We start from the raw sequence: 15597 nt of genomic DNA, 5'->3' as shown, positions 1-15597 counted from the left end.
CTCTGTCTAGTCCCCCACTACCCACCCACCCACCCAACTCTGGGCTGCCTTCCACTCCCCTCCCACCAAAGTCATCAAAAACCTCCTGCTACCAAATCCAGTGGGCAGTTCTGTCCCTCATTTTACTAAAACTCTCGTAAGCAGTTGGCAGATTTCACTTTCTTAAAGTTCACTACACTCTCAACTTCTGGTTCTCTTCAGTATGTCCTGCCCCTCATCCTGAACCCCGAGGCCTAGGCTTCCTCAGGGCCCCATCCTGAGCCCTCTTCTTTTTTTCTCTCCCTGCCTGACCTCATCTGACAAACCGCCGTACCATCTTTATGCAGAGGACTCACAAATTTATGTGTCAACATGCCCAGAATGATCTTGATTCCGTCCCCTGCAAAACCATCTCCGCGCCCCCACCCCCAGGCTTTCCTCCCATCCACAACTTGCACAACTTAAGACACACACTGAAGTCATCCTTGAATCCTCTTTTCCCTCACCTCACCCCACACGCGGTCCATCAGAGGGCCTGTCAAGGTCACCAACACTTCTTTCAAATGCATCCACTTCTGCCCACCTCCTCTACCACCGTGGCTCCGACTACCACCATCTCCCACGTGAGCTACTGTGGCAGACTCCCCTGTCACCGACTCCCTTTTCCTACCCCTTCCAGGCCACGCTGCACACACCACCAGGCCCTGACCCTGCCTTGGGAGGCCCTGTATCCTCTGGCTCCAGTCTGCCTCTCCAGTGTCCTCTCCCCTTGCTTACTCTAGCCTAATTACACTGGCCTTTCAGCATTTCTAAGCCATGCTCCGGTAAATTAAAGATGACTGCAAATTCTTTGCATATCCCTCTGCCACACCAATTGAGAAATGGAGTTTAATCCCCTTACCCTTGATGTGGGATGATCTGCCAAGATTCTTCCTCAGAATCCTAACACCTGCCTCCCTTCCCTAGTACCCTACATGCTACTCCCTGGAATACCTAGACTACTCTTCCCACGCTCCTACCTAGTACTTCCTTCTTATCCTTCAGCTTAAATGCTCTTCAGAGAGGGCCCTTCCAGACCACCTCAGTGAAAAGTAAAAAAATATCAAGGCGAGACCTATATCAATCTTTTATTTCCTTCTTAACACTGACATACATGAAACAAGTAAATAGGCAATATAATTAAACTGACTACTTATCTTCCTCTCTAGAGCAAGCAATGGCACACTACTGCCCTCAGGCTGGACACCTCCCTTTACAAAGAAAGTTTTACTGCAACACATCTCCACCCATTATGTTCATCGATACTTATGAAATGATGAGTTGAGCAGATGCTACAAAGACAATGTAGCCCATGAAGCCTGAAATATTTGCCATTTTAGCCCTTTAACTCTGTAGAGGGTAAGAGCTATGGCTCTCTCATCCCTAGATCTCCAATACCTCAGAGTGTTTGTTGAAAAACTGAAGGGCTTTGAGGCTTAGCTATAAGTGCTTCAGCTGTAAGCCGGGGCTAGACCAGGTCCCTTCGGATGTCCTGGATCTAAAGGGTCCTAGATGACAGCTTTGGAAGAGATACAGCAGGACTCATAAGTCTCAAGTCCAAGGTCAACCAAGGAGACCAAACCATTTCTCTCACCCCTTCCACTCAGGCCAGGTTTCATGAGAGGCCAGGAGGTTGGTTAGGACCCTCTACCACCCTTCGGGGGTATATCGCTTTTGCTAACACCCGGGCAAGGATGCAACCATTTTCAAGGGGAAAAAGGGTCCTCTGCTTCTCTATCCTCCCCAGCAAGCATGGGCTGGACTAGACCCTGGAGAACAGCCATGTAGGAGTGTGGGAAGAAATGTTGCCCTGGTTCAGAAGCTCCTTTCCAACATGGAGATGGCTCTGGTGACAAGCCAGGCCCCACATGTGCCACGTCCTGTTAAACTGCACATGGGGGTTATGGGGAGGAGTGAGCTTGTGCGCAGGCACAGACTGTACATTCATATGTCTGGGGGCTGCCATGCCATGTGTGTACAAACGTACGGAGAGGAGGCAGGCTCTGAGAATGTGCCAGGTCCCTGAGATGAGCTGCAGATTTTTGTTCCAGATGTTGAGTTACTGTGGGGGGGGTGGGGGGGGGGTGGGAGGGGGGCTCTGCTCAAACATACTGCACATACTTCTCTTTTTAATCTGTTATCTGTCAGGCCCAGGGCCAGAAGAGAAAGCTTTCCCTGTTCCTGCCTCCCTTCCCCAATACCAAGGTCCTCATCTCAGGTTCCGTGGGTCCACGAAGGGCTGCCTCTAGCGAGGTAAGGAGATCTTACGGGCTGTAAGAGAGCCGGATTCCACCAGTTCTAAATCCTGGATGGCTTCCAGCAGCTGCTCCCGTGCAGTTCCAATAAAGGAATTCTCCAGGAAGGCAGGCAGGCCTCCCACACCATCCCGCAGGGTATACAGGGGCACACGTACTAGGCCTAGCACCTGTGAAAGGAAGGAGACAGGTGACAATGAGACAGGTAGCTCATCCTAGACAGATCTTTCCAGCTCAGAGGTCTCACCTCTTATCAGTGCAGCAGAACCAAGCCTGAGGACTTACGCCTTATACCTAGTGCGCCCACCTCTCTACCGACAAAAGACCCAAGTCATGCTATTCGGCTTCAAAAATGCTAATCCTTCCTACATCACTAAACTTTTGGTGGCTCTTTGCCTCCAGGATGCATGCTTGCCCCTACACCAAGTAGTTCTCAAAAATACACCAAACCAGTCATTTCAGCACCATTTAGCAACTTCTGAAAAATGCAAATTCTCAGGTCCTTTTCTCTTTCCCCCACTGAACCAGAAATTCTGGAAGTGGGGTCAGTAATAAGCCTTCCAGATGATACTGATACCTGCCCAAGTTTGAGAACCATCTCCATACACAATCTGTCCCCCTACTCCCCTAGCCTAACAACAAAGGTTTCCCCACAAAGTATCAGGCCACATTTCCCACCCAAGAAAATCACGGGCCAAGGGTGCAAGGCTTAGCCAAATCTATGGGGAGAAGAGAGTCTTGGATAGGTATGTTCCAAAATAACAACTGCAGAGGTCAGTAAAAGGGGCAGACTACGCCTGCTGTGCCTAGTCAACCAGATGAAAGAAGCCCAAGGCCCCAGCTACTCCAGGAAAGTGGGGGAGCGGCTTTCGGGGGGCAGGGAGGCCATAGGGCTGGGGTTCCCGGGCCGGCCCCACCTCCAGCCCGTGGTCCTTGGCACGCGTGGCGCCCATCTCCACCGCAACCAGCTGCTCCAGCGTCAGGCGCTTGGCGTAGAAGTGGGCCACGACGTGCGGCCCGGACCCGGCGTGCGAGCTGCGGTAGTCGGCGCGCTCCACACGGAAGTCGGCCACGGCCTCGCCCAGCTCCTCGATCAGCTCGCGGTTCAGCCCGGCCTCCAGACTGGTGTCCTGCAAGTTGACGAGGCCGCCGGGGAAGCCGAGGCGCCCATCAAAGCGCATCTGCATCTGCGGGAGAGGGAAGCGGGGTTGCCCGGGCGCCCGGTCGGCGTCCCCGGGGAGGGGGAGAGGGAGGGGACGGGGCGGGGCGCGTCCCCCCTCTCACCAGGACGGCGTAACGGAGCGGGATGCGGCCGAACAGCAGCGCCGGGTCCGGCGCGTAGAGCAGCGCGTGGCACGCGTGCCGCCAGCCAGGCCCCAGCGCCAGGGCCTGCTCCAACGGCAGCTTGCGGGCCCCGGCCATGGCCTGACGCTATCCCCGCCGCAGTCCCGAGGGCCCACGTGGGTGGGCGGGCCGGGCGGCCGCCAATGGGGGCGGGGCTTGCAGGCCCTGGGGGGCAGGTGACGGCCGTATCCGGATTGGGCCCCGGGAGGGGCGGGGCGGAGGCGTGGCCGGCGCCCTGGGCGCAAAGCTGGCGAGGAAGTAAAGCTTCAGTCACAGTGCCGGGCCTGAGGGGTATCCTGGCTGGCTGTCATGAGGGCCGAGGCCTGCGGCTGGAGGCGGCACGCGAGTCTGAGGGAACTGCATCTGGTTTGGTTTGGGTGGCACTCGGAGACCGGAGCTGGGGCCGGGGCTACCGAGGCCGAGTTGGCTTTAGACACTTGGCCTGCCCTTGGACAGTGGGGATTGGAGAGGAGGATGGGTGTTAACAGCTGCCCTGCGTGGCGGAATTGGAGGGGACTCAGTGGAAGTTTGAACGTTGGGGGAGAGTTGTGCTAGGATGAGGTCAAAGTTTATGGCCTGGCCTGGGTGGTCGGTGGCGTATGGATGGGTATCGTAGGACAGGGGTGGTCAAGAAGTGTGGTTCTAGACAGAAATTGCAAGTGGTGATAGGCAGCGGATAGGACAGGCAGGATAGGAAAGGATTGATGTGATTTTCAGGGGAAGAGTTAAGTGAGTAAAGAGCTGTGGGTGAAACCCTGTGGACGCAGGAAGTGTCAGATTTAGAAGTGGATGATAAGGCTTTCGGGCTTTTACCCAGACACGCTCAGACCCTTGAGCTGTGAAGGAAGGAACAGCCCATCCCCAGGGCAGGGCACTACTCTGGGCTTGATGCCGAGGAACTGGGATTCAGAGTCCCTCACCCCAGACCACTCCTTCCCCACCTTTCTCAGGTCCTGTGCAGATAGATATAGCTTCTACAAGAGTCCGTGTTTATTACACAAAGGAAGGGAGGAGGCAGCTCCTTGAGAGGGCTTGAGCTTAAAGTCACAGCCTGTAAGTGACAGCACATGATAAGAAAGAGCCCACAAACCTGCATAGATGCAGGCTTGGGACCTTAGCAAGTCATTTAACTCAGATCCCTAGTTGCTCATCTGCTAACTGTGGATGATACCAACCTTTTAGGGATAGTGAAATGTTTAAAGCACTAAGAACAGTGCCCAGCACAAAGTTAATGTAGCCATCCTTAGAGTCGAGGGTAGGTGCAAAGTGATGTGTCTAATATTAAAGACCTGTGGGTTGGAATTCAGCCAACATCAGGCCTCAGCATTTGGAGGGGAGAGGGAGTGTCCCTGGGATCATCTTTCCTAGCTTAGTCTTCTGAATAACGGCAGAGACGGCATCCACTAGTATCAGGCAACTGAATCAAGGTGATGAGACTGTAGGTGTGCACAATTCATTGGCCTGTTGGAGTACTAGGGGGTTTGGAAATGGCCCCTGTTGCACATTAGAATCACCTTGCAAAAAGTTCGTGAAAACTGCCAATTCCAGGCAGACGCCCAAGACCAACTGAATCAGCATCTCTGGTGGTGGTTTTAAAAATTGATTCAGGTAACTACTAAGCAACCAGTGCCCTAACCCTTAACCCCTAACATTCCAAAGTTGACTTGCTTTTTCTCCTACATGGGCTTCCTTGATGGATTTAGGGTCAGGCATGCCCTTTCCAAGCTTCAGGCTATTTTTCTTTCCTGGTTCCTTGAGGAGGCTTTTAAAGATGGATTCAGCTATGTCTAAGGCAATATGGAAAACACTATGAAGCCAAGGCAACAGCTATTAGAGAACTAATGAATGACTTTGGGGACCAGAGCTTTCTCAGGATGAATGAATATGGAAGCCCTCAAGACACCCCCCCCCCCCCCGCCTCGCCCCCTCCACACACACACACACACACACACACACACAACCTTGTCATCCCTTTACAAACTGCTCCCTGCCTCTGCCGGTGAGTGCAGTCTCCATCCCCTTCCCCCATTCCACCCTCCTGAGGCAGATTGTCCAGGGGTCAAGGCTGGAGGTAGATAGCTGAGAGCAATTCCATGTCCCTCAAGAGCTACTCCCAAGTTCAATAATGGCACTCAAAACTAAAAATAAATCAGTGGTCAGCCTCAGAAGATGCTAAAGAATGAACTCATTTGAAAAATAATCAGGAGGAAGGGGTGGGAGGGCTAGGCAAAATAGGTGAAGGGGATTTAGAGGTACAAAACTTGCGATTATAAAATATAGTTAAGTCATGGAGATGCAAAGTACAGCATAGGGAATATAGGCAATGGTATTGTAATAACACTGTATGATGACAGATGGTGACTGCACTTATCACGGTGAGTGCTGAGTAATGTATAGACTTGTCAAATCACTATGTTGTACACCTGAAACTAATATAACGTTGTACATCAACTATACTTCAATACTAAAAATTAAAAAAAATTCTGAAATTTAAAATTTAATAAGTACATTTTTTACTTATTTTAAATGAAGCCTGAGGTTCCCAAGCAGTGCACCATACTGACTTTCAGGGGCATTGAGAGATATTTTAAATTTCCTGAGAAACGTAGCAGTCTCTTTCAGACATCAAGAGCAGTACTAGCTTCCGTTCAATGATTAGATTCGACAGTAGATGGCTACGTCCTTTTTGATGATGTCCTATCTTTGTGAAGCTGGGTTTTTAGCAGTTGTGATGAAAAGCAAATATGAGATGAGAAAATCAGTGTGGAACAGGGAATGAGGGTTTGAGATGGTAGATGGTGACAAACAGGTGCCATGTTGTTAGGATATAACACTTATTAAGATGTTTGGATCTAACCATTTAGCAAATGACATTGTTAGCTATTTCTTTTGGCTTAAGGGGACCGTGAAAAATTTATGGACACCCTAAATTACAGAGAACTGAGAAATTTTGGGAGTCTCTGAGATAATCAATCCATTAATTCAATAAATAGTATTTGAATCCTGAAATAATAATAATAAGGAGGAGGAAGAGGAGGAAAAGAAGCATTTATCCTGTTTTTTTTAATATGGGCTGTCCCTCAGGACTCCCAAATAGTTGATAAGGGCAAGTTTATGTAGGGTATTCTAGTCAAAGAAAAAAAGATAGAGCCAATCATAATTTTACTATTTTTAAAACTTAGGTAATTGATAGTAGGAAATGATCATCAATGACTGCTAACATCACTAAAAGAAAATCGGATCTTACGTGCCTCACAATGGAAGAACGCACCACCTACTATGAAATATTCTTACCAAAAAACTGAATTTGAATCTGGATCTGATGACAATTTTATAAGAAATACAAAAGAACGTCTTTTTTAAATATCAGGAAGAAGCTAGGAAGATCCATGTGGTAGTGTATCAGAGCTGGAGACAGCAGTATGAATTTGTGTTTAGCTTAACTTGGATACAGATGATTACGCATAGAAATAGTTATGGCTATGTGAATATACAAGGGTTAGTGTACACAAATGTCCTCACTCTGTCAGCTGATAGGGAGTAGAAGCAGTGGTACCCCAGTAGCAAAAAGCATGCCCAGAGCTTGATTACCAGTACCATTTTCCTTTTTTTATTAAAATTTTGAGTTTGTTTATGTATTTTGAGAGAGAGACAGAGAACACAAATGGGTGAATAACAGAGATAGGAGAGAGAGAATCCCAAGCAGGCTTCACACTGTCAGCGCAGAGCCCAATGCAGGACTCAGACTCATGAACCATGAGATCATGACCTGAGCCAAAACCAAAAGTCAGATGCTTAACCAATTGAGCCACCCAGGGGCCCATCTTTTTTTTTTAATGTGTAATTTTGAGAGAAAGCAAGAGCATGGGCACACATGGGGAAGGGGCAGAGAGAGGGAGACAGAGGATCCGAACTGAGCTCCATGCTAACAGCAGAGAGCCTGATGCAGGGCTCAAACTCATGAACTGCAAGATCATGACATGAGCTGAAGTCAGTCACTTAACTGACTAAGCCACCTAGGTGTCCCTCCAGTATCATTTTCTAATGAAAGGAACTAAGACTCCTTGGAAAAAAGGCTGATTCTAGTACTGGGACAAGAAATATACCTGATAGATACATGATAGACCTGGAGCATATTGTGATGCCAGAATTTTTTAATGAAAAGAAAAAAAATAAAACATATTGATGGGAATATGTCAAAGTGACAGGGATACAGGAACCAATTAGAGTTCACACTGGCCAAAGCTGAAACAATTTGAGCAACAAAATAAAGTAGTATTGGATTGTAACCCAAATTATAAACTAATATCTAGCTATCTGATGTAAATAACACATAAGTAGGGGCACCTGTCTGGCTCAGCCGGTAGAGCATGCAACTCTTGATCTCAGGGTCCTGAGTTCAAGCCTCATGTTGGGTGTATAGTTTACTTAAAAAAAATAATGCATAAGTAAATGAGTGGAAAGAGACAAATTTCTCATGCAGAAGAATTTGAAATAATTTATATAGATACTCTGCCCTCCAGAAGGTGAGGCACAATTGCCCATTCCTCAAGTTTGGGTTGTGAATAATGACTTCCTTCCAAAGAGGACAGTAGGAAAAGGGGGCTGAAGAGCAATTTGGTAACCTTGAGGAGAAACCTGACAAACATTACTTTAGCCAGGTGATCAAGGTCAACATCAACAGTGATAAGTCATGTTGATGGTATGCACCCTTGGTATGATGTGATGAACATGGTACTTACTGTTAGTTGTCTTCCTCCAAAAATGACATAACCCTGGTCTAATTGTGAGAAAAGCATTAAACCCCAATGGAGGGACATGCTACAAAACACCTGCCCAGCACACCTCAAAACTGTTGTCACTGAATATGAGGAAAGTCTGAGAAACTGCCACAACAAAGGGGACCTTCAGGATTCATGATGTTTGAATGTAATAAAGTGGTATCCTGGATAGGATCCTGGATTAGAAAAAGGACATTAGATCAAAGCTAAGGAAATCTGAATGAAGTATGGACATTGATTAGTACTACTGTATTGAGGGGCACCTGGGTGACTCAGTCGGTTGAGCATCCGACTCTTGATTTTGGCTCAGGTCATGAGTTCATGATTTATGAGATGGAGCTCCACATCAGGCTCTGTGCTGACAGCATGGAGCCTGCTTGGGATTCTCTCTCTCCCTCTCTCTCTGCCCCTTGCATGCTCACTCTCTCTCTCAAAATAAATGAATAAACATTAAAAAATAATATATTGATATTGGTGCATTATTGTAACAAATATACCATGCTAATGTGAGATATTAATAATAGGAGAAACTGGGTGGACTGTTTGGGAACTCTCTATACTATCTTCACAACTTTTTCTGTAAGTCTAAAACTTCTACAAAAAATAAATTTTTTTTAAAAATGAGGAGGGTATAATCAGTAAAATCTAGACTAAAGGAAACTCAACAAAGACAAATGACCTGCTTCCTTCAATAAATGAATTACAAGGGGGAAAAAGAGATGGAGGAGGCATATCACTTGAGGCAATTGGGCTTTATTTAGATCCTAATTTGAAGAAACAAACTTCTAGAAAAAGTAAGACTGGGGGAATGTGAATACTGAGTGGATATTTGATAGACAGCAATTATTGATAATTTTTAAGTGTAATAACAGTATTGAAGCTTAAAAGAAGTATTCTTTTTTTTAATATGAAATTTATTGTCAAATTGGTTTCCATACAACACCCAGTACTCATCTCAACAGGTGCCCTCCTCAATGCCCATCACCTACTTTCCCCTCCCTCCCACCCCCATCAACCCTCAGTTTATTCTCAGTTTTTAAGAGTCTCTTATGGTTTGGTTCCCTCCCTCTCTTTTTTTTTCCCCCCTTGCCCTCCCCCATGGTCTTCTGTTAAGTTTCCCAGGATCCACATAAGAGTGAAAACATATGGTATGTGTCTTTCTCTGTGTGACTTATTTCACTTAGCATAACACTCTCCAGTTCCATCCACGCTGCTACAAAAGGCCATATTTCATTCTTTCTCATTGCCAAGTAGTATTCCATTGTGTATATAAACCACAATTTCTTTATCCATTCGTCAGTTGATGGACATTTAGGCTCTTTCCATAATTTGGCTATTGTTGAGAGTGCTGCTATAAACGTTGGGGTACAAGTGCCCCTATGCATCAGCACTCCTGTGTCCCTTGGGTAAGTTACTGGCAGTGCTAATGCTGGGTCATAGGGTAGATCTATTTTTAATTTAAAAAAATGATTATCTTACAGAGATACATGCTGAAATATTTATAAATTATATGATAAAAATAATCAGTGAGGTGGTAGTGGGTGAGAATATAAATAAAATAGAATTGGTCATGAATTGATTATTTCTAAAGCTGAGTGATGGTTCTGTAACAAGGGGATATTATATTATTCTCTTTACTTTTATACAGTTTGATGTTTTCCATAGTAAAAAGTTAAAAATAAAAAAAAATCTTTGACTTCTCCTGAAGCTAAAGGTTATAATTTACATTTGAATAAAGCTTTGCATTTCACAGAACTCTTTCACAGACAGGATCCCTTTTGGTCCAGGAGAGGGAGAAAAAGTTAAGGGTCTAAGTCTCACTTTTTAGGCCTAAAGAAGACTGTGACCAACATCTATCATCTACTGGGAAATTTTTAATTATTCCACTTAATCCTCATGAAATTTTCCAGATGTTGCAAATGCAAAACCACGGGTGAGAATCACTGCTTTTGAAGAATATACAATGGGGGAGTGGGGAGGAGATGCCCCCAGCAGAGAGCTGCCAGATAAGGTGGGGTTTATCCCAAAGGACTTACTAAAAGGGCTACATGCTGTGATTATTATTGGGGGGGGGGGGCACTCACATATCTGAAGTCAAATCTAGCAGACTTAAAAGAGGTGGCATTCTATAGAAGGCAACTCTACTCTTAGTTGTCTGCAGGTCCAACATTGAAAATATCCACTGTGTTGTCTGGAGCTCATTAGGTGGACCCATTGATTATAAGAACTTTCCAGACACCTCCAACTTCATGCCCAGACCTCTTCACCTGAATATCCCACAAGCACCCCAAACCCAACACACCCAGGAATGGACTCAGTGTTTCTCCCCCCGCCACCAAACTCCCCCACATCTCCTGTATCCCCAGGTCTGTGAATGGCCCAGTCACCCATGCTGGAAACCTAGGAGTCTTCACAAACCACCCCCCACAAATCAGTTCTCGGTTCTTCTGATTCCCTTGAATTGACTCCATTGTCAGTGATGGGGTTTTGGGGTGATGGTGGGGTTTGGAGCTGATGGCCAAGAAAGAATTCTTGAAGACGTCTTTGGTGCAAGGTGATTTTTATTAAAGCATGGGGACAGGACCCGTGGGCAGAAAGCACTGCCTAGGGTTGTGAAGAGTGACTGATTATATACCTTCAGGTTGGAACGGGGTTAGGGACGGTGTGAATCTCTAAGCAATTTTGGAAGCAAGGTTTCCAGGACCTTGAGAGGCTAGTGGTTAGTAGGAAAACATTGTTATTACTGTTTAGAAAACCTCAGTCATGAGACCCTTCAGATGTGTATCATGGGTCATAGGTTTGGAGTATAATTGCTAACATATACTTGGGTGTTAAAGATAAAGGGGGCTTGCAAAGGAATTTTTATGTGTTTAAGGAGACTCACAGGATCCTGGGGGATCAGGATAATGTTAAGCCAAGCCCTAGCAAGTGTCATCATCAAGGCAACTGAGCTCCTAAAGGAAGGTCACTCTACCTGTTTCAAGGACTTGTCAGTGGGGTGTAGGCAGTAAGGAAATTTAGTTTTTCATTTCCTTTAGTTTCCCACATTACCAAATCAAGCAATTAAACCTCCTTATATCTTGATGAGGGTGATATTAGGGCTCCAGGAAATGGAGTCTGTAGGTTTCTAGAGATTAGGCTATGGATAAGATTGCCTTTTCTTGCAGTTTACTAAGTTCTCCATAAACTGAAGGAGACTCCTGTCCTGCATGGCCATGATCTCTATCAGTCAACCATTTGCTTTCTTTCCTTTCTTCTGTTTTTGTGCAGCCAGGAGTGCCTGAGGACTATCACACATATCCCACCTGGTGGGGAGAGGGGATGCTGTTGGCCTGTACTTTGCTTCAGCTTGACTTATGCTCCCTCATCATCAGTGCCCTGACTTGAACTTTTCTCACCTGGACACAACTAACTGCCTCTCCGTCCTGCCCCCAGTCTCATGCTGTTCAAACCTGCCCTCCACACAGTTTCATGAGGCAGCTAAAAGCCATGGTGATATCTCTTTAGGGGCTGCCCCTGGCTATAGAACATAGCAGATCAGATCTGAGCATTGCCTTCTTTATTAGTGATCTATTACTGAATCATATTGGGAAATGTAGTGGCTTAAGACAACAGTGAACACTTATTATTTCACATTGTCTGTGGGTCAGGAATTAAGGAATGGCTTAGCTGGATGGCTCTGGCTCCAGAGAGTTTCTTGTGATGTTTTAGTCCAGATGTAAGCAAGGGCTACAGTCAAATGAAGGCATGATTAGGGCTGGAGAATTTGCTTTCCTGGTGGCTCAACTTGGCGCTGGCTGTTGGCAGAAGCCTCAATTCTGTATCACATAGATCTCTCCATAAAGTTGCTTGAGTGTCCTCACAAGATGGTAGCCAGCTTCCTTCAGAGTGAGTGATCCAAGAGAAAGCAAGAGGGAATCCATGTCTTGTGACCTAGTCGCAGAAGTCAAACGCCACCATTTAGACAGTATTTTATGGGTCACATGGGCCGCCCCTCAGGCCATGTGAGAAGTAACTGCATAAGACAGGACTATCAGAGTGAGGATCATTTCGGAGGCCATCTTGGAGGCTGCCCACTACACCTTCCTCTCAAACATGATGTAATCATTCTCACACTTTGTATACCACCAGCACAAAAAGATTTCAAACTCCTAGAACCCACATGCTGTGTCTTGTGTCTTCCATGTTTGTGTTTCTTAGGCCTGCAAGATCTTGCATCCCTCTTATTTGCCTGATGAAATTTTTCCTAGCTTTATTGAGGTATAATTGACAAAAACTTTATATATTTAAGGTGTTTTGATATACTTAAACAATGTGAAATGATTACTATAATCAACCTAATTAACATATCTATTACTTCACACTGTTACCATTTTTCATGTGTGGTAAAAACACTTAAGATCTATTTTCTTGGCAGATTTCAGGTATATAGTAAGACGGTATTCTAGCTAGAGTCACCATGCTGTACATTAGATCTCCAGAGCTTACTTGTTCTGTAGAACTAAAACATTATAAATTTTATTTTTAATGTTTATTTACTTTTGAGAGAGAGAGAGAGAGAGAGAGAGAGAGAGAATCTGAAACAGGCTCCAGGCTCTTACCTGTCAGCACAGAGCCCAACACAGGACTCAAATTCATAAACTGCAAGATCATCACCTGAGTTGAAGTCGGACACTCAACCGACTGAGCCACTCAAGTGCCCCAAACATAACTTTTGATGAACATCTGACAACCTAACCCCAGCCTGGCAACCACCATTCTGTTCTCTGCTTTTATGAGCTTGACATTTTTAGATTCCACATATAAGTGAGATCAGGTAGTATCTTTCTTTCTGGCTTATTTCAGTTAGTTAAATGTCCTCCAGGTTCATCCATGTTGTAAAAAATGGCAGGTTTTCCTTCTTTTTTAAGGCTAAATAATATTCCATTGTGTATATTCATAAATATGCCACATTTCCTTTACCCATGCATCTGTCAACAGACATTTGAGTTGTTTCTATTGCCTGTTGAATGCTTATCTTCAAAATTGTGTGTCTAAATGCCTGGTATGAAATGAGAACTCAACACACGTTGATGTAAAATCCAAAGAAGAATGAGACCATATCTGCAGATGAAGTGGTCTTCGTAGGTTCCACACTCCTGCACGGCATTGTCTGGAAGCATGCTGAAAGCCAGGAAAGACATTTCGTGGTTCACCATTTTGAAAAAGAGTATACACATTTTTTCTGAGAAACCACTAAATCATTATCGGTAAACTTTACCCAAATTTCTAAAAATCAGTGCCAAGAAAAAGGAAGCCCGAAGACTTGATAAAAAAGTGTTAAGGGATAGAGAGCGATATCGGGTATATTGGTTAGCTTAATGCCATAATAATGCAGTGTAATAAACATAAAACCTGAGTAGAGCATACAGCAATGAACATTTGCTTCTGGTGCAAGAATTTGCAGATTGTCTGGAGTGCTTCTGCCTTCTTTGTTGGCTGGGGTGACTCTACCGGTTGGCTGGGGTGGTTCTGCTCCCGGTCCCTCATCCTTCCCCTGTGATTGGTGGGCTGTCTGGTGAGGGCAGAGGCACAAGAGAACATAATGGAGTGCCCCTGCATGCTTCCTGCTCCTAGTGATCACGCGGCCAAAACAAGTTCCATGGCCAAACTCAGAGTCAAGGGGTAGGGAAATCCACTCCCCCTGTTGAGGTGGGAAGACCTATGAAGTTATAAGGGAACAGTCAGGGGTCCAGGGAGGGGCGAATTGGAACCAAAAGTTCAAAAGTTCAATCTTTCAGAACAAGAAAAGGTCACAATATTTTAAAGAGAAAAAAATTTCTAGCTGTTGGAAGATTGTCTCCGAATCTAAACTTACAAATCTACTTTGAAAATATTCCTATGGGAGTGAAGATTTCAATTCTGTATAAATGCTAATGACTCTGACATTCCTAATGAATATATTATTTTATAATGCACATTTGTTGGACCAGATTTCTGATTTTCCTTCTGAAGTTAGGGAAGAACTGAGCTTCCTAAGGGTACTGGTAATGTTGCTTGCTTTGGGGTCACACGGGGCAGGGTAATGAAATATGAAATGTGTTGCGGCATTGTGTGGACTCAGAGCTGCCTCAGAGCCCACTTGCTTGCCTCTCCAGAACTGCTGCCTTCATGGCCCTATTAGCTCTTAGCTGACTGTCAGCTAAATTCTAGTCGAGCTGGCTAAAAATGGCTAAAAATGTATACTTTTTGGGGTGTGTTTGTATGGTAGTAGTAGAATCTTAGAAGCCTAAGGGATGAATCTCCAATGATGGGATATCAAGGAGCCTGACAAGAAAGCTAGTGATTCCTTCTCCAAAGTTACGGGAATCTTCCAGATTGAAAGCATCTCCACATATCACACTAAACCTCCTTGGCAATTTCATGTGATTCCGCTTATTACATTATCTTACTTGTTCTGTACAGCAGTCTTCAGACAAAAGCAGGAAAAGGCTCAGAGAAAATGACTTGGCCTAGACCACACACAAGGGGGAAGAGGGCATCTAGAATCCAAGTCGTATGGTATTAAGTTCTGTTTGTTTCCTTACGCAGATTGTGGCAGAAGCATCTTAAAACCCTCTTCATGGTGTGTCCGACCCTGCCCCCTCCACTGTTTCCCTCCCCTCCCCCACACCCCTTTTCTTTGTCTCGTTTTTTCATTTTTTGCCTCTTTATCCTCTGGGTGTCCTGGCCCCATCTTCTGACACATTAGCTAGTGATCCCATCATCTTGAAAGAGGAGTGGGGTGTTTCCCCCCTGGAGCTACTGTTTAATTTGTCAGCCTCCTTTATCCTGAGCCCACTGTGATGGCTGGACTTTATAATAGACCTAGAGCTTTTGCTCTGGCCTCAGCCCCAAATACATTAAATAATTAACTTCCAGCACTCTCCTGTGTGTGCCTTATCTCCGCATCATCCAAAATAGCCGATGGCATTTCCTCTGCATCAATAGAAAGCAGAAAGGTCAATTGGTGTTCGTGAAATAAAGATATATATTTTACAAAGCAGCAAGGTAGCAGGGTTCCTTTATTCTCTCATACCTGTGACTACTTCTTAACAAACACCTTCTGACTTCTTTAATCTCCAGCCAGTTTCCACCCACCATCTTGCAGTTTGGTTAGTGGTTAATACCAACCTGGGAGTCACCCCAAATCCAGACTGAGTCTGACTGAAGGAGAAAGT

General features: G+C 45.4%; 1 protein-coding gene across 1 annotated transcript; it reads right to left on the bottom strand.

The window, feature by feature from the left end:
• Positions 1-1076: 1076 nt before the first annotated feature.
• NUDT16 (nudix hydrolase 16) lies at positions 1077-3741 on the bottom strand. Its single transcript, XM_047876556.1, has 3 exons — positions 3558-3741; positions 3191-3460; positions 1077-2443 (listed from the first exon to the last, which is right to left on the bottom strand). The coding sequence occupies exons 1-3, from the start codon at positions 3693-3695 to the stop codon at positions 2264-2266; spliced, it is 588 nt and encodes a 195-aa protein (XP_047732512.1). The 5' UTR covers positions 3696-3741; the 3' UTR covers positions 1077-2263.
• Positions 3742-15597: the final 11856 nt, after the last annotated feature.

Source organism: Prionailurus viverrinus, chromosome C2, assembly GCF_022837055.1.
Source record: "Prionailurus viverrinus isolate Anna chromosome C2, UM_Priviv_1.0, whole genome shotgun sequence".
Classification (NCBI taxonomy): domain Eukaryota; kingdom Metazoa; phylum Chordata; class Mammalia; order Carnivora; family Felidae; genus Prionailurus; species Prionailurus viverrinus.
The sequence above is the reverse complement of the archived record's forward strand: the minus strand, read 5'-3'. Positions and strand labels throughout refer to the sequence as shown.

Bases quoted from the DNA above. Each gene is read 5' to 3' on its own strand.
- NUDT16 (XM_047876556.1), bottom strand. From the start codon at position 3,695: ATGGCCGGGGCCCGCAAGCTGCCGTTGGAGCAGGCCCTGGCGCTGGGG. The intron at 3,461-3,557 runs GTGAGAGGGGGG...CCTCTCCCGCAG, and splicing joins CGCTCCGTTACGCCGTCCTG to ATGCAGATGCGCTTTGATGG. The intron at 2,444-3,190 runs GTGGGGCCGGCC...TTCCTTTCACAG, and splicing joins CCAAGGACCACGGGCTGGAG to GTGCTAGGCCTAGTACGTGT.